The following is a 19,888-nucleotide window of genomic DNA, read 5'->3' on the forward strand; positions in this document are numbered from 1 at the left end:
AAATATGTGTTTATGTCGATGCAGGTTTGGCATGGTTCTTAGCTCTCTGTATGCTGACCACGCTTACCCCACTGTGCAAAACTGTAAGTGTAGACTGAACATGGCCTGAACATGATATCTTCTACTCTAGCTTGCGTGCTTTGGGTTTGAAACGGAGCGTGCCTTTCTCACCAAAAGGAAATCCACATCTTTTTTCATGGTTGACCACACTGGATGAAGCATGTTCTACATTATTACTTCACCTAACTTTCTGTCCTGATCATGAAATCCATCACTTCTGTGGCAAGACTACTCAGAGGAAGAGATCTGACCATACAGTATAGTTGTAGACAGAATGAATCAGCAAAGTAAAAAATGAACAGCTCAGCTGTTTTTAGGCACCCTGTAGTATTGTGGTTCTCAAAGACGACAATGTCGGTCAGTTGGTGAGTCCACCTCTTAGGTCCAGACTGAAATATCTTGACAACTATTGGATGGATTGGAATTCAATTTTGTACAGAGATTCATGATCCCCAGCAGATTGTTAGTTTTTTTACTGCAGGTCAAAGTTTTTATTTATCCAGTGATATATCTCAACTTCTATTAAATAATTTGGCTTAAAAAATGTACTCACTTCAATGACATCCAGATTATGTATCCTTCTGAATTTGGTGATTGATTTTTCTTCAAGCTCCACCATGAAGTTGTGATTTCAAGCAAAATGTCTCGGCAAGTATCTGATAATACTGGTAGATTATTTAGATATTTATTTATTTATTTTGGTATTTGGTATTTTAAACTAGTTCTGCACTTTGGTCAACTGTGGTTGTTTTAAATGTGTTATACAAATAAAGCTTGACTTGACTTGATGTCCCCTCAGGATGAATTGTAATATTTTTTGGTAATTCCTGACATTTTCATCTGGTCAAACTTTTAACTAACAGTATTCATGACGAAATAACGGCAAGACTAATGACATTCCCATCAGCTGTAATTTTTGGCAAATATTAGCATGCTAACACACTAAATCAAGACAGTGAACCTGCTAAACATTATACCTACTAAATATCAGCACAATGTTGTGGCCTCACAAAGCCAGTGGCATGTAGATTCATAGTCCTTTTTTGTTTGTTTGTTTTACAATTTTTCAGTATGAAATTCTATATTTAAGCAATATTTTCTTTCTTTGGATAGTTTGATATACTTGGTGATTGGTAAAGTGGTTCCAGCAAAAATACTTACACGATGATTCACTGTGGAAAACCTGATGATGCTAATTCAAATAGAAATGAATATAAAACGTCTGATTTCATTCATATCATGGAAGGGAGATTTAATACCTTTGGAATGGCCATTTGATCCTCTACAGATTAAAAGCAGAGTCGGTCCTGAATGTGTCTGACCTTTCTGGCTTCACCCTCTCTCTCCACCTCAGTGATGTTTTGAGCTGAACATGTTAAAGTGATCTGTTTGCTGTCTAGTTAACAGAGGGAGGGAGGACGATTGTGGAAGGGAGGAGGGGAGGAGAGGAGGAGGAGAAGGAGGAGGGGGACTTCAGTGGAGAGTGGGTAATAGGACACCAGCCTTCTCTGTCTTTTCGCTCTCCTCCTTCTCTCCTCTCCTCTCCTCTCTCCAGTGCTCTCGCTCAGTCAAGCCTGCTCTGTGAGCACTTAAATGGAATAGCAGCATTTTTTCCTCTGTGGTGTCACTGGGGGAGACTGGAAACAAGGTGTTCTGGAAGTGGATAAATACAACAAAGGTCTGGTTAGGTACCCAGCTCATTCAATTGGGACCAGCACTGGAGGAAACTCCTGAAAGGTGAGCTCTGGACCAAGGACTGGTCCTGATCCTGTCTGTATAGGTACAGAAGTCTACCTGCTGTGTTGTCCTGTGCTTGGCTGTACTGCGCTGCACTGTAGTGGGGCAGATCACATAGTGGATGCAGAGAGGAGGTGGTAGTAAGGAGGCTAACAGGTGCAGTGTCCCACCAGTGAGAACTGGCTAGAATATTTTGAAGTAAACTCAATCTGACTGATGTAGACTCTGCCAAATCTTAGATATTATATTTTCAACTACTGCTCCATGTAAACCTTGTTGTAGTATTACATCAGACTACCCAGACATGCTTTATTCACCTCACTTGCTGTGAGTGTATTTTTCTAGATTAAATGCGTATGAATTTCCAGGATATGAGTCATGACTTTGTTGCAGTTGTTGCGTTATTCAGAAGCCAATAAAATAGAAAATGAAATTGTTAGAATGGTTTTTTAACCAGGTAAATATTTCTGTATAACTTTAGTGCTCTAAAAAGGTTTTTCTTTTGGTTAAAGTCTTAACCAGGCTTTTTGTATTACTATATAAAGCCCTTATATAATACTGTGAAGAGGATTGACCAGAATTGCCGGGTTTGAATGCTGCATTCACAAGATTCTTATGTTATTTAACAAGTAAGTCTTTACTTTAAATACTTGAAATACATACTTTGCTGTTCTGAGCTGCGCCTGCTAGTCATGTGTGTGAGTGTGTGCCTATTTGTGCGGGAATGTGTGGCTGTAACAGAGAGGCTGACAAACTGAATGACAGGGTGTGGTATGAACACACCGTCCGCTTAGAAGCAGGATAGGACGGAGTGAGCAACTTGTTTACCATTTCAGTTTTACTTCTCTATTCAATGTAGAATTAGGCAAAAATACAAAATAATCAAATCTGTCCAACCTAAATCCAGATGGGAAGACCTCCTCCCTCAATTTGTTGTGGCTATATTATGTTAATATGTTTAAAAGATTAGCAGGAGCAGATGGGAGACAAACAATCACAGACTCAGTTTCATACTTTTATCAATATTAGTTAGCAGTGCCTCTGAAATAGTGAGATAGAAATTCATTAGGCTGTCAGCCAAGGAATGCACAATACACTCAATTATTATTACACCCCACTGGAAATATAACTCACTCAGGCTGACCTCCTTTGTGGAGACATTTAATTGCCATCGCAGTCATTCCTGGCAAACTTCCTGGAATTTCTGGACTTTGAAGAGCACAACAAAATCAATTTGCTTTGTATTTGGCAACAAACAGTAATGCACCTTTGTTTAATGGGAGACCCATTAAACCAGGCGAGCGTTACGTTGCTCCCACAAGTGCGAGGGAAGTTTGGTAGTGAGCTCATTTGTGTCCTTGGTGTGGTGATCATCACAGAAACAGCAGCTTTTGTGAAGCAAAGGAAGTGTCTAAGCCTGACCTGCTGAGATGGTATAGGACGCACAGAAGGAGTCTAACTCCCCTGGCAATGACTTAAGCAGCTGTAAGACCGACATTTCCAGGCCAGAGCCCTCTTTCAAAGTGTGAAGGGAGGGGTAGGTAGACAATTTAAAGGGCCATTTCACCCAAATTACAAGAAAAACATTTTTTCCACTTTCCTCTCGTGATATCTAGCCATCCAGAGAGCTTTTTGGCACTCAGACTCTCAGATTTCTGTCAGTACTAATGACATTTAGTTCAAGGTGATGACAGCATTTTTCAGATACAATGCTGCTCTGGATTGTAATATATGCTTCACTGAACTTTCTACCAAAGAAATAGTGGAGACTTGAGACTTGCTCTCGATTTAGACTGAAGTCACAAAAATGAGCATGTCACACTTGAGTTAGACTTGACAGCTTTTGGACTTGGCTTACTTGAAACTTTACACCCCAGAGACGTGAGATTTGAAGGAAAAAACACTCAAGTCTCAAGTGTTGGCCTGGTAAAATCCTGCAACAGTCAGAAAAAAAAGACAGTGACTGGAGGTGGCCACACACGTTGAATATTTAATTATTGGACGTCTGCATTGAAAGGTCTTGGTCTCAGCTCTTGACACGGCTTTGAAAAACAAATTGCTCAAAATGCTGACAGGTCAGCATTCAGATACTTGAAAAACTTGCAACAGAACTGTAATTTGCTCAAGCCAGATATCTCAGAACACATTTGCATGGCTAGACACCACCTGTTCTTTGTTATTTGGCTGAACAGAGTCCAGACCAGGACAAGGGCTAAGCCTCAGGACAGGGTCAGAGCCATTTGGAGTCCACTTGGAGGGGAGAAGCCCCAGCTGAAGGAGTCTCTGATGGAGGGAGGGTGTGGATGATGCAGCAGCAGAGCGGCTAAAGGCCAACGGCGGGGGCTGTGTAGAAAGGCACCATGCTGTTTTACTTATCTCAAGCGCAGTCAAATAGGTCTCATTCTTCTTCCATATGTTGTCTTTCTGCACCTGAACAGTAAAACATGATTCATTCCACCACACACACCCATATCTCAACCTATTTGTACACTACACACCAAACTGAAAATTTTATAGCAATCATGCAGCTCTCTTATCTCTATGCCATCAATTTTTTATTGCCCATGTATACACCATGAGAGCAAAGATTCACCGTCTTGTAAAAGAAGTGTTTTATTTTTTGCATTTAAAAGGGTCATTTGTACATCAAGAGCAATGTGGGTTTTGTACATCACTGATAGTCTAAGAGCCAGTTTGCCAGGTAAAAACAGCCAAGTCTTTCTCCAGCAGTGGAGTTTTGCATTGCAGGAGTTTGCGCCCCACAGGCAGTACAGTACCTGCCTCTATCAATAATTGAACTGCTCTGTTAACAGAAAAGGAACAGGAGGAGGACGAGGGAAGCATTTCACCGGCTCTTTTGTGCAGATTTAACTCATCCATATTTAAGAGAGGTGCATCTGCAAAGATATAGTAAGTGATGGGATTTAACTGACAAGTCCTCTCATCTGTGTTTTTACTCACTGTAGCTTGTGCAACACTTCACTTTAGGTCAGTATTTCTGGACCTGTCAGACTGACTGGACTAAAGACTGTTAGTCAGTGTTGTTTGCTGTTGTATTTCTTTTACTGCTTTAAGGTAGTAAAAGTTAAGGTAATTGTATGATTTAATTTGAGCAAATATTAGCACAAGCTCTATCAAATGAATAAAAAATGTATGTAATGATCTACAAGTTAACATATTAAATTACCTACTCAACCCAGAGCCCTGTTCTGCTCAAGGTTTCTTCCCATTAAAGGGGAGGTTTTCATTGCTGCTTTCTCTTAGTGCTTGCTCATGGGGGGAATGTTGGGTAAATTAAAGAGGACGGACTAGATCTGCTCGATATGAAAAGTGCCCTGAGATAATCACTGCTGTGATTTGGTGCTTTAAATATTAATTGACCTGACTTGACCTACCCAGCACTGCTACACCTCAGCTGAGCTTAATACGTTATAACCACTATGTATAGAATTTCAAAAATATGTTTTATTAAAGGTTGAATATGTAGAATATTTATTAAAAGCTATATTTAAAAAAAATAATAATACAGCCACGGGGCGTTTTGAGGGGTACAGAATGAAAGTATTGCTTTTCCATAAAAAAAAATATTTAGTCTGAATTAATATTTTTAAATTTTTTTGATGGGTTCGACAATGACGTTCTGACACGTTCTGTGTACATTGTACCAGCCAATTAGCGGCCGGAATTGCGGGTTGCCAGGGTTGTCTGTTGTTCCGGTGCAGCTACTGTAGGCTGGCACTGGGTGAAATGGAGTTGTAAACAAGCAGAGCCGTGTTGGACTTACTAAAACCAGCGTTTTTTGCTCTCAAGTACAACTTTTCATCACAAAACTTCGAAGGTAAAACAGAATATCTGTTAGTAGCTGTAAATAAGTGGTTATTGACCTTTGTATTGTTTGGCTGCTGGTTCACTGAGTTTTAAGCGCAATAATAGTGGTACTGTTGAACTCGCCAGGGTCTTAGCTTTCATATGAGATGCTATTTGTTTGTGTACCATGAAGTATCAAAACGGTAGCAATGGAAATGTGGAGAGTGGGTTGACTTTCTGACGCTATTCGGATTTTGATATTTGATCATTAACCTCTTAACGCACGCTGTTCCGTTCACGGGACAGGACGGATGTTAGGAGGTAGCCACATGCTCTTCTGAATGTTTAAACACCAACCCTTAAACATATATATTCATGCCGTACATTGTTGGAAAGCTTAGATTGTTCTGATTCATTCAAGACCACTCACGACTTATATGGTTGCTCACAGCCGTAATAGTATTAGCGATTAGCTCGGCTAGCCACTCAGCTAAGTGAGAAAAGCTATAACGCCTACATACCTTCAAAGTCTTCCCTTTATCCACAACGATCATCTTATGACACAGGACTTTCTGTACAGCTCGCCAAGTATCCATTCTTGTGAAATATGAAATCCGTTTCCATAAAACCGGAATATTTTCCTCAATATGTCCATGTATTTAGTCCAACACGTAATGTAATAACACAAATAAGAAACCATATACGGTCCGTTTACGTCATTTCCTGACCTGCGCGTCCATCTCAGAGTACACGTGACTAGATGTTTACGACCGTGAGCCTCTCCTGCTTCTGACGACACCACACACAAGCCAATCGGTGTTTAGGATTAGGCAGTACATGCAGAGACATTGCTGCTACTCCCACTGGCGTTACAATGTAATGTACCTCGGTGGTTTCAAGTCAGTTACAGCGAGGGTATGTTCGCTTCCTGTTTTCAAAATAAAAGCACCAACTCTATCGTTATGGGTTTCTTAATAATAAAAGGCAACGGGTGTTTTATATTGTGAAAATGACCGGAAGTGCGTTACTCTCTACGGCTAACTTGAGTGGCTCCGAATTCGCCGGAACAAAACTTTAAGCAGATGTTATTTGGACAAATTAGCGTCACATTGTGGATCTCGCCTAAAAAGGTTAGACATGTGGATAAAGTGGTATATTTACAGAGTTAGAGCTAAAATAATATCCGGCACCGGACCTGGCAACCCGACTGCTGGAATTACTTTTTGGTTGTTGCGACTACGATCTCGAGACATTAGATGGCGTTGTTCTGCTCATTCTACATATTCTACCTTTAATTTATTTATAGCATCTTTTAGATTATAAATTCTGATCGCATGTTTGTAGAAAAAAAAAATCAGTTTTGTTTATAGTATTTGTCATTTTTACCACATTTATGTTACAGTGTTTACTGCTGTCGGTGTTTCCTTTTTGATACCACCACTGGGGGTAAACAAAGTTAGACATTTTTAAATCTTACACATAGTGGCTTTAAGGTGAAAGTGTTTTATATATATTTATTTAAACACATTTAAAGATTTCATTTCAATAATGGGCCAAATGATTTTGTATAAGGTGAAAGATGTCTATCTCAGCTGTAATGACCACCTGCTCAGCACTAAACTGCAGACACAGTTAGCAGCGAAGTAGTGATCATAGTAGAGCATTTAGTAGCTTATGAGCCAGATATTTCCCTCAGTAGTCAATGTAGCCAAAAACAGAGCTAACGGGGGATTAAATAGTGGATGGAAACATGGCTCCAAATTAATGCTAATGTACTCTATGTTTGTTTGCTACATTCACCATATCAACTTTATAATGTCATAATATGTTAGTAATGTTGCGTTCACAGCTTGCTCTGCTGCCCCCACGTGGCTAAAAATGTCTGAATCACTATATTTTAGCATATGTAACCTAAATGTCTAATAATGACTGAAGCAGTTTCTTGTTTGCTTTGAGAGTGACAGCTCTTATGGTTTGACAAAACACTGTGAACCCAAGACATGGAGGATTTTGTTTTGTAGTCATATTGCACTGATAAATACACTCTAAATCCCTGCTTTTCTTTCCAAATACCCACAACAGGCAGCAGTGACTGGACGTGGTTCCTGAGCAGCGCAGTCATGGGCAGACCAGAGGGGTTGGCCAGGCCACCTCTGGTGTCAGCTATGGCGCTCTCCCTCCTGGCACTCTCTTTCCTCTCCACTGGGGTCTTCAGCCTCCCTCAGCCCCTGCCAAGAGTCTTCCTACCCTTCGAAGGTAAGAAGAAAGATATGCATATAAACCATTGACTTGGCCTTTGTCTTAGTTTCCTTGCAGATGAAATTAGGTTGCAGTAATGCCATGTGTTTACTGCGTTAATGCTCAACAAATGGTTGGTAATCAAGGCAAGCCTGGTTGCGTCATTATGGAGGAGGCTTACCTAGACTTTTCAGATCTCATGCAACCAGGCCGTTTGTTTGTTTGGTTGTTTGGTCAGAATAATCTTTCTTTGGTAGAAACATTTCCAACAACGTACATAATCACACACCTCAGGCCCTGAAGATCCAGTCCTTGTCCATCCATTATCCTGCTGTGTGTCAGCAAGGAGTCAAACCTCTGCAGGAGGTGGCATTGCTTGTCAGAACTACCCTGAATCTGTTCCTAGTTAAATTTTAATCACACCACTCCATAGTGGAGGCCTGTGGGTATTGTTGCTGCCTCTGGTTTTGATACTCCTGTTTTATTTAATTTCTTTGACATAGATTATTTTATGAATTTTTAATGCTCTCTGAAATGAGAACGTGCTGTGTGTGGGTGGAGAATTTGTGTGTGTGTGTGTGTGTGTGTGTGTGTTTGTGCATGCGTACGTGCATGCTTGCGTGAGTCGGTGAGGATGAGCTGGCCGATCACTCATGCCCTTGCGCAGCGAGTGGTGCAGTAACCTTTTCTCAGTGGCTGGATAGTGTGCAGTGGCTGAAGGAGACGTTTGATCACCTTTCACTACCTCTTGCTGCGGATTAGGCAGCACGTAGCAGCTGAGGCTGTCCGTCAATAAAGTTTCTTTGCTCAGAGAGTTGGAAAACACTTTCAGTGTGAGGCATAGTTTGCTTTCTTTTTCTTTGTAACTGTGACTAAAGTTACCACATTTACCTCCTGTATTCATGTTCCACATTTGGTCTCACTTTTTCCTCCTCTGTCTTTGTTTCCCCACTCATGCTTTCAAGTTTGTCTGATGACTGTTTTTATTCCAAATATCCAGTCTGTTTCTCCTCTGCATTCTCTTCTTAATATGAAAGGCAGATTGAAAAATACCAAAATTTATGACTAAAAGCAGGGAAAAACCTGCACACCATGCCTGTCTTTAGTTTTGACCACTCAAGTCATATTACTCCCTCACTCCTCTCTCCTCCGTGTTTCCAAATAGCCAGCTTAAAAGGTCAGAGGTGGCCATCCTGAAAATGAGCCAATCTCTATAATCCTAGCGTGCCCGATTGCCTGACTGAGTGTGGATTAGATTTGATTTGTGTCAGTCACCGTAGTAGTGTTTAACCGCAGGGAGGACCATAAATAGAGAGCTTGACTTTCTTATCTAAAGTGCACTAATTCTTCAACAGACTCTGTACTTAATTCTTAAGGGTAACAGGATACATTTAGGTAAATTTATGAGGAAAGAGCAGCAGAGGAAAAGTTGAAAAAGAAGGATGTTTATTCAAGCTAAAATGCCAACTTCAGGTGTGGATTTACATTCCCTAGCTATTGTTTTTATGGCCAAATATAGCACCTGACCTGAGACATCAGGGAGCCATGAGTAGATCCACCTTGGTGTCTGTTTGAGAAATCATTTTAAATTGTGGAGGGATAGGGTCATAACTCCCTCTTAAAAGCAGGACAGGGTTCGCATGGGTTAGCACCAGATGTAGGGAGACTCTTTGGCCCAAGGAGGCTCATTTCTCCCATAAACACTGGAAGTCCTCACCGAGGGAAAAATTCAGGGAGTTTGGGCTTCATCCAAAGCAGCCAGAAAGATGAATGAAGAGACGTGGATGAAGACTGGAAGAGCAGTATCCTGAGAGGGAGAGAAGGTGCAGGTGGTTTGACACCTGCTGGGTGGCCAAAAGGTCATTCCTGGAGGCTGGATCCTTCTGCTCCCAGATGTGAGGATCTGTTAATTATTATAGGCTGGAACTAACTAAACCAAGAAAATAAACCAATAAATGAGACGCTGGAGTGGTACATAGATCCAGACACTGGAATATCCTCCCCCCTTTTTCCTGCTCGTGTCACTGTTGAAATCCTATCCAGGGGTAAGGCAGGTTCACAGGACTCCCGGCGTATAGCCTCACGTCCTGCAGAGAAGTTGCTGTCTCTGACATTCCTCTCTCTCTCACTCTGCTTACGCTTGTGTTCTCGAGGTGAACAAAGCCAGACCACAATTAAAACTGCATAATAAACAGTGAAAAATGCAGCTCACCCAAATAATAAACTCTCAAGCGGTGCCTTTCTCTGCTGTGACTCAGATAATAAACACAACCCCTCCCCTTTCTTTACAGCAAAACTATTTAGGTATACCCAGTGTGATAAAATATAATTACTCCTTTACATTTGCTTTATATATAGCCTGTTCTCTCAACATTTATCTTGGCCTGTTTTGTGGCATGCCTGAAAGATTTGCTGTATATTTTACAGATCTGAAAGAAAAAGTTAAGCAATTGTGCATAGAAATGTCACAACTGCAACTAATCAATTATACACACATGTTAAAACACTCCTTGAAAATCTACAGTGATACTATTGTCATAGTTTATTTGGTCTTATCACCTCACAATTTACAGAAAATGGGAAGCAAAGTTTACAGTTTTCCTACATTAAATGAAATCCCAGAACCAATCAATCCATATCCACACATCACATCATCTGTATCAAATACTTGTGGAAGTAGAAAACAAGGCGTTGTGTTTAAACTGAGAGAGAGAGAGACGTTTGAAAGTGCCAGATGTGTGACCTTGCGTGCTGTCTTTAACAGGCTTGTCATTTTTAAGACTATTTTTTAATGCCGGCATCCCGTTTCCCGTTGCAACATGCAGGATGCAATTTACAACAAGAGATTATGTCCTCTTCTATTGATTTTGACACATTTGAATAATCAAACAGAACCCCACACTTACCACCCATGCATGAAGATGTGACAAGAATGTAGGACTCAGACATTTATATGCAGTTTGCAAGTGACATTTGTGAGATGGGTCTTTGCCACCATTTGTGATGTGTGTTTAAACAGTGCTTGCAAATGACTTTCAACAAACAGGCCTCTGGAACACATAAACAGTATTTCTCTAGGGCTGGGTATCAAACCTAATGCCTTTTTTGGTACGATCTAAAATGTGACCATAGGATTGAATATGTTGGCATTCAGTGTTTTGATCAAATGCATAATCACCTGGATCACAAAGAGTGCACAGACAACATGTCAGAATGTTTGGCTTTCTTCACTAAACTTTTGTACTCATCAACCTGAGGTATTGAAAATATGTTTAAATTGCTGTTTTGGTATCAACGCTGTTATCTAAAATTGTCAAATGGTACCCAACCCACAAGGGAAGCAACAGGGAAAGCTCTAGCCAAATAACTCTGATAGTAACTTGTGAATACCTATGATGAGTTAAGATAACAGGCAAGATTATCACACAGCTGCTGTTAATTTTAAACATTGTCACACAGCTTTCGAGGTTGGTCGAATAACTAAGAAAGCCGGTAAGTTTCAATTTGTGTAATACCCTCTCTGACAAACGACTGCAAGTACAAAATTAGTTCTTGTGTGTATTAATATTACCATATTACGTGCTGCAGACATTAAAATAATCCTCGTACTGCTATCATATGATGTAAATTGAGTACAACAGCACATTCAATATTCTGCCCCTGCTACTGTATCAGAGGGTGGCTTTGCTGTTGCCAAAATGCCATTCCATGAATGGTGGGATCAAAATTCAGCCTTTATCCCTCCAGTTGGGGCAGTGGGTCTGTGTTTATGATCAGGATCATTTAACCTCATCAGTGGTCTCACCCTGATCTGGCAAGCTTCCAGCATTCAATACAGTATTAACTTAGAAATATATACAGTATATAAGTCAAGCCGTGAGACGTGTTTATTTGAAAGTGAGCCGGCCTGCACAAGCTTTCGTGTGGATGATGTAGATTTTGCACACACATGTTTGGCTGGGAGCCTGGCTGAGACATAGGAGGGATTGATTAAGATGATGTTTGTGGTTTAATGAGCGCTGCCTCAGACTGGTATGAGCCACATGGGCTTCATTCGCAGCCTGAACAGAACCAGGCATGGAGATCAGGAACTAGGCATCAGAGAGCGGATACACCAGATCCCTCCGCCTCCACAGATTACTCCTTACTTTTATCATGCCTCATTACTACCTCCACTCACCCCCCATTATTCATGCAGCAATGATACTGTTCATACACTGTAGGTGGATGTCGGGCTGTTAAAGATGTTTACTCGGTGGTGAGGGATTGCAGGAGTGAGTGTGCGAGGAGGGAGCAGTTCTGAAAAAGGGAATTGTTGGTGCAGTAAGTGCCTGTATGTGCATTCCTTCACTTGATTGCATTTCGGTGGCAAACCTTTCTGCTGAATCACTATTAAAAGTATGTGGGTTTTAAGAATCTGGTTTTCTTCAGCGTCACAAGCTCCATAAAGTTGTGAAACGTCCACAAGCTATTTTCCTCAACGGATACTTAAAATACCTGAAGCACAAGACCACCGGGACTATTTTAAGACAATCTGAAAACTATTCACTGTGTTTTCTTTCCTTCAAAAGGGTATTAGCCAAGTTAGCCAATATTACATTAATCTCCTGTAAGGTAGTGCCCCAAATTTAAATCCAATATTAGGGTAAAGAATGGATGTGTCTTTATATGGCTTGTGAAAAGAAGAAAAATACATTGACATAGATGCTAGACATGAAAACATAATGTAGTCTTTTGGGGTCAACGAAAGTTCAAAGGGTCAAGACAAGTAGTGAGAAGCAGACCTGGATGTGTATGTCTTTGCCTTCTGGTTAATTCTTTTATAACACAGGACAGCTCTTTCATCAGCCTCTGCTTTACATTAGACCTGAACATTAGCATCTCCTTTTTTCGGTGGTAAACATAATCAAGCCTGTGAAGTCAAATCAGTGATACTCTGTCTGTGATTATAGGGAATTCCTGGCAGGGCAAATCACAGGCCTGTCAAAGCTGTCAGCAAGGGCATACAGACATGCTACAAATAGCTATAGGTTAACCATGCATGTGTGTTTTCTTTGTCTGACTACTGGGAAAGCTGTTTCTCTCTCTGTATATGCATTTTCCACAGACTCATGTCCCAAGATGTCCATCTAATTGCCTCAGTTGCAGCATTGACATTTTCTGCAGGAGGGTTAAGGAGTGTGGGGAGCTCCAGCTTGCACCGCCTTGGGGCTGACAGTGTGTGAGATGTTTGACAGCTCCTCTGTCAGCTGCCCTTCTCTGCCTGCCACTCTGTGTTTTGCCATTCATGAGTCTGACATTGCTAGCCTGTTCAATGTTTTATTATTCCTCCTGCACAAAGTGTTGAAAAGTAATCGATGGCATATAAACAAAGACAGCATCTCTTCAAGGATGGCCAAGGTCAACTGGGAAATCTTTGGGCTGGAGGTTGGCATTATCACAAATCAATGACTTGAAACTATAAATTCAAGTTTGTTTGTATTCCTTTTTCCATTGTGTGATGCAATTATGTAAGCACAGGTTATTAAATCATTCAATGAAATCATTCATATTACAGCTTGCTGTTGGCTGAGCAGCGCTAAGCTTTAGAGAGGGGAAAAGGGCATCCACTATCTGTGGATTAAGGCAGATTCCTTTTTCCATTATTTAAAGTATTTCACAACTTGAAAGGAATTTATTTGAGCACTTGGATCACAAAGAGTATGTAAACAATCTTTTTCTGGAACTGGAAAACATTCAACAGGTGCATTAGTCACTGTTGCCCTCAAAATGAGTCTTTACATTTTCTCACCACCACAGAAAAAACTTGTCGACCTCTGTGACATCAAACCACTGAGGAAATATAACTTTTTTAAACATGACACAGTGTCAGCCTTGAAGATGGCAGAGGAAAGGAGTCCCACCTGGTTTATTTCTTTTTCCTTTTTCCTTTAGCTGCCCTCCATGACTAGTAAATACATCAACTCTGAAAGTCCTCTGACCCATATCTCCTGCAAGCCCCCCTCTGGACCTGGGAGTCTCCACGAGAGGCTCCCTGACAGTAAAATTGCAGAGATTTACTGGCTGTAGAAGGTGAGCGGTAACTAGAGGCTCCTGGTGTGGGCAGGTGAGAGGTCATGGCAAAGGGGCGGAGAGGCAGGGGGTACCGGTTGGTTCTGTGTAAGGGAGGGTTACATGTGAAAGGGAAGCCAGGTGCTAATTGGGGCGTTGGGAACGCAAACTAGCTGGCTGGCGGGTTGACATGATGGACAGGTTGTCATCTCAAATTTCATCTCCTACAGGGAATATAAGCCAACACCTTAGCAGGTCAGTCATGCAATGAAACCGGCAGTTGACATTGGTGCTGGATAACATCACTCTACACAAACACACGCACACACACACACATAGCCAAAGGAGAAAATATACTCCGGGCTCGCATGTCATATTTAGACATGGCGTCTGCCTTGGGAAGCCAATGTGAGAGAAGACATACATAAGAGCTCAGGCATTCTGTGCAGCCATATGATTCCCATTACTACAGTCTGGATATAGATAATTGGTGACAGACAACAATCAGAGTATTAATGAGACGCAGTAGATATGAGGTTTTCCCTCACTGAGCCAACACTGGCTCCTGTTGCAGTACAGTAAGTTTGTACATGCTGTTTGCACTTTGAGTGCGCAGTGCTGCCTGCCTGGGAATGTGGGGTATGTGTTTTGGACAGACAATCGGACGACTCTGTCAGCCTGCGTAAGTCATCCTGGGTGGTCTCATTGCACTTGAACGACACCTTAATTTCCCCTCTGCGATATGTATATGTCACCAATCATTACTGTATAGCATTGGGCTGAGTCCCCAAGGAGAATGGACAGCCATCCCGTTCGGGCAACAGCCATTTTTTATCTTCAGAGGGGCCTGTCAGTTGCCAGGATAAAATCTTTTACTGGTGCAGTATGTGTAAGCGGGCCAGCACTGTGTTAGGTAAGTGCAGTCATCCAGAACTCAACCCAAAGAGCTCTTAGCATTGTCCGGACAAAGAGCGATGGCATTTGGCACAGGGTTTGAAGTCAGGCCTCTGTGGTGAAACCCACTCCATCCTCTGAGGAGAGATGAATTGCAAGAAGGCGGTATAAGTCCCTGCTTCAATATTTATCAAGACGGGTGATTGGGGTCCTCCCACCGGCTACCCCTGACAACCACATAACAGGTTGCTCCTTAAACTGAATGGCAAGCGAGCCTCATAAGCATGGAGTTAATTTATTCATGCTGGCCTTTCAGGTAGAGAGCCAATTGATGAGGGTTGATTTACATGGGAGACACTAAAGCTGGTTTGTAATTGGCCCACTGTCCACCCCTGAAGTGTTAATTAGGTGCAGGGACCTTTTGGCTTGTGTTCACATACTGGTGTTAATCAAAAACCCAACACTTCAGACACTTAGTCCATTGGGTTAAAGCTGTTTATTCCTGCTGTGCAACGGCTAAGCTAATTTTCTGACAAAATAATCCCATATTGTTGCACCATGCTGATTTTATAACCTTTTCATGTAAACGGAGAAGTCTCTGAACTCTTGCAGATGGATTTTCATGAGGTGAGTCCCTCGTCTGGTAAACAGTAGGGGATACATGCACTCCACACAGCTGTGTTTTTCAGTGTTAACCTCTTTCCTCCTGCCCCATTTCCCTTCATGATGCCATGTGTTCTGCCACCTCTTGCTATCTCCCACCAAACTGGAAGAAGAAGCCCCAAGGCTGTTCAAGTAACGCCAGCTCAGTCTTTTGGCATCAGCTCCTAAAACCTCAGTCACGGGCTGTCCAAAAGTACAGTTGCCTCTCTCAAAAAGATCCCACATATTTTCCAGCCACTGTGAATCTCAATTTTTTTTTTTTTTTTTTTTTTTACAATGCTGCATTACAACAAACCGCTCCTTGTTTTGACATCCCAAACCAGAACCATGGAAGCGTTGTTTTGAAGCATTGCTACGAAACTTGGTTATTTGATCATTCAAAGCCAAGGCTGTCTGTCAGAGAATGGATTGACAACCTAAGGGTATAGCTTCCTTGTGGTTGCTGTCTTTCTTTTCCTGGCTATATACTAACAACAGATGGAAATGAAAGCAATTGCTGTCTCTCATCTGAGAAGCAGCTAAATGAGCAGTGCAATCACTACTGCACGTTAGTTGTTGCCAGACAAACCAATGACAGATCCATTATTGTTGTCCACATTTCTACTTAGCTTTTCACCACAATTACATGAAAAAGGGTGTTCTTTTTTACATTGTGGAACTCGGTAGCTTGCTATCCCTCTGATATATTAACCCTGAGCTTCTGTCCATGCACAATCAATTCTCTTTCAGTTTGCAGTTAAAGGAATACAGTTTCTAAATCAAGGATGTATTGACACAAAATAATAATGAACGTAACATATCGGAAGGTCTTTAGATTTGTTGTTGTGCTGCTGATATATAGTTTTAAAAGGCATCAAAATAAAATGAAGTAATGACATTTTATATTCAAAAAGTCAAAGGTCAACTTCACTTTGACATTGTAATGTTCTACAAAACCACTCCTCTAGTCATTATTCAACGCAATGACTGAATGCATCCACATCTAAAGGATTGTCTGTCTGTCAACTTTGTGTTTTATCAGAAACAGCATTATTGGTCAAATATGTGAAGGAATACAAGGAATATACATTTAATACATTTTATTAAATTCCTTCAAAGTCTTTCCTACAAACATTATGAACCTGAACTGACAGCATACAACTGCAAGGTGGTGTTTCTATTTATTCCCATATTAAATGGTAGTTTTAAAAAGTCTGTGTGTTTTGTAAATAGATTTTTAATCTATTGTTTAATACATAAAATGTCCTAATATTGTGAGCTTGCCAGTCGCATTTGTTTTTGATTAATCAGCCGTCCAGATTATGTGATTTACAATGATATAAAAGCAAGAAAACAGCAAATCTTCACAGCTGACAAGCTGAACACTGTGATCTGCATTTTTGCTTTATTTAAATTAATTAATTTTCGGAGTTGATTTTCTGTAGATCAACTGATTGATCTTTTTCTGCCAATACAGTAAGATCATTTATCTACTTGCTCTTTTACACTATTTTGCAATATAGCCATTCCTCCAATATGAGAGGAATGTTTTCTGCTGATACAATATGTCCTCCAGCAAAGAAAGCAACCTGCTGTTTAATATTGAATGAGCACTGCTGTCATTTCTCAGCCCAACAAAAGGCTTTTGTGCTGCTTTCGCTTGACCACTTCTCACAAATAAACCACATCAAAGGGAGAAAAAGTCTCCACTCTTCAGTCACCACCTTGCCCTTTCCACTAACCCCACTGTCCATCGCATGGATCAGGGTAGATTGGATCACTGTGAGCTGGATGTCTAAGCCATGGGCTAACCATGGGTCAAAGCTCAAAGTCAAAGGCAGGACACTGGGGACTGCTGTGAGGTCCACAGGGAGGTGTAAAGTCCACCTGCCCACATCCATAATAGAAAACCCACCAACTGTCAAAGCTCAAACCCTACTTCCTCTCTTTTCTTTCTGCTTCCATCCACCTGCAGAGAGGACAGCACTGCTCCAAGCAAGGCAAAACAACAGAATAAGACATTTCACAAGAGAGATTACCTCACATTATCCCAGTTGTGCTATCAAGACACATCATCCCTAGAACGTTTTGGCACAGAGCACAAGGCTTATTGTTGTAATGCTTGTTATTCTACCCAGCATCCGCAAAATGCATCAATCTGCATCCCAAAACCACACCATCGACAACAAGCTGCTTAGCGATGCCTGAGTAATGATGTTCACAAACACTTTTGACACTCCTCCCTCACAAGGAGTTATGTGATCTCAACAATGAGGAATGCACATAAAATCATGACTAACGAACCACATTTGCTCCAGAGGATTACTTCAGCAAACAGATGAAAACAAAAAGAAAAAAAACCCAAATTTTTGTTGTGTGTTTTTATAGATTGACATCTAATTTAGATTAGATTACTGAAATTACTGAAAACTTTTAAAGTCCCTGCCAAAAAAACCTTTGCCACTGAGGGAAGGAATTTGGATCTGACACTAGTAGAAACCTCAGTCTACAAAGATCTGAAGGTTATGACCTGGCATTGACTCTGTAAATGCTTCCAATGGATATATTGAATGACGATTGTTGAGTGTACCCCACCCCCCAGCCTCTCTTTGACAGAGCAGGTGCACCATCTGGCAATGTGAACTTTTGATGTTGGTCTACAATGCCGAAGCAGTGCAGGCATTACACATGTTTGTATGAGACTGAAAGGAATCCACCAGGAAGATACTGGATCCAATGGTATGTTGGATCCAGAAGGTTTCGGCAGTGAATAAGCTGGATTTATGTGACACACCCCTGTTACTTCCCATCACAGCACTGGGCTTAACTGGCCTTCCACCCTCATAAGGGAACATAAAAGTCTCCTGTTTCCCCCTACTGGGAAAACAATACAAAGTTAACCATAATATTAAACAGTTATTTCACCCCACGCCACACCCTCTGGACAATTTGATCCCCTTGTGAATTGTTCCGGAGGGATGCTGTCAGAGGTTAGAGCTGAAAAGACGATGCTGAAGGCAATTAACAGTAGGGGGGGGGGTGGTAAAAGCCAGTGAACCTTGATTTTTAAGAGCTGAAATCAACAAACAAATTGAAATGGTGAAAAGAAACGTTGGCCATTAAAAAAAAGATGAATTAGTTCATTAACCACTATCCACTCTGTTTGAAACTGAGAGATTTGAATCACTAAAGACTGGTGTTGCTCATCAGCGGCTACAGCCTTCATTGGCAATGGTTCATTTAACATTTGAAGATGAATTAATTTGCAGTGAATTTATATTTAATTATAAAGACATAAAACTTTACCATCCTTTAAATAGCTATTGACATTACAGAGATCATTACACTGTGCCCATTAAACCTCCTATAGCATCTAGCAGCCCCTAGTTTGGTATAGGAGGAGTCAGAACTTCAAAGTCAAATCTTAATATTTTGGCTTCTTATTTTGTAATTATTATAGAAAGCATAACAGCTTTATCACCTCCAGACTTTTTCATATGACTTCAGGCTATACATAACTAAAACATTGTGGTTCACTGATTCTGAACTGATTATTTTTTGCCTGTGTCGGCTTTAATGTACGATTGTAAAAACTAAAACTCCAGCTCAGACCATCAATGTAAACAGCTGTATCTTTAATAACAAGCGACCACCTTTCCTGCTCCAGCTAGAAAGCATTTAAATGAAGGTTTACCTCAAGGAGTAAAAATGAGGCACAGACTGTGTATTGGTCTAAAAAGTTTTCCTGAATCTCCTCCAAGCATGTGTTTTGGAAAGATGTATAAAATTGATTTTTGTTGGCAGAATTTGGAGCCCTGCGTGTTTTTAATTAGCTGTTAGTGAGTCTTTCACCCTTGGTGGCTCACACTCTGGCAGAGTAATGCGTGTAACATTTTTAGCCTTCTCAAAGTTAGGATAATATTGCCTCGGCACTAAGCTCAGTGCGATGCTATCTGTGATGCTATCTCCTTGGCTTTGAAGCGTGGGGCTGATGTGGTTTATTTTTACTGAACATACATCTGCTTGACAGGACACCTTTACTTTTAATTTGCTTTCTGGCAAGTCAGGTAAAAGCAGAGTCATATTTGTGTTCATGTTCTTCATTAGTCTCCAGATGATGCTCTCGCCTTGAATGATACAGTGCTCAAGACATTAACCATATAAGGACATTTACCTAAACTCAGTGGATGTAGACAGTGAAGAGTCCTGGGAAACTTGCCTGCGACTGAAGTGGTTAACTTGTCTTTATTTAAAGTTAAACACTCCAGGCTTAACTTGGTGAGTGTGCCAAACAACAGCCTGTGATCAGAGTGAGTGGTGGCACGGAAAAGCCACTTTCCTTCAAGATAAAAGACCCCAGCCTCAAAAGCGTATTGCACACAATAATGAAAATGTGACTTTACCCCAAGGCATTGAAGTAAAAGCACAGGCAACCTGTTTGTTGATTAGAGGACGGAGT

The 19,888-nt window shown here is 41.0% G+C and overlaps 1 protein-coding gene across 1 annotated transcript in view; it reads left to right on the forward strand.

The window, feature by feature from the left end:
• Positions 1-1,787: 1,787 nt before the first annotated feature.
• The window catches only part of sema3c (sema domain, immunoglobulin domain (Ig), short basic domain, secreted, (semaphorin) 3C), a 38,839-nt gene continuing 20,738 nt past the window's right edge, over positions 1,788-19,888 (forward strand). Inside the window, exons 1-2 of the mRNA XM_053314228.1 lie at positions 1,788-1,840; positions 7,691-7,860. Coding sequence (XP_053170203.1) covers positions 7,725-7,860 — 136 coding nt within the window. The 5' untranslated portion in view covers positions 1,788-1,840; positions 7,691-7,724. The remainder of the gene's footprint in view (positions 1,841-7,690; positions 7,861-19,888) is intronic.

Source organism: Scomber japonicus, chromosome 23, assembly GCF_027409825.1.
Source record: "Scomber japonicus isolate fScoJap1 chromosome 23, fScoJap1.pri, whole genome shotgun sequence".
NCBI lineage: Eukaryota > Metazoa > Chordata > Actinopteri > Scombriformes > Scombridae > Scomber > Scomber japonicus.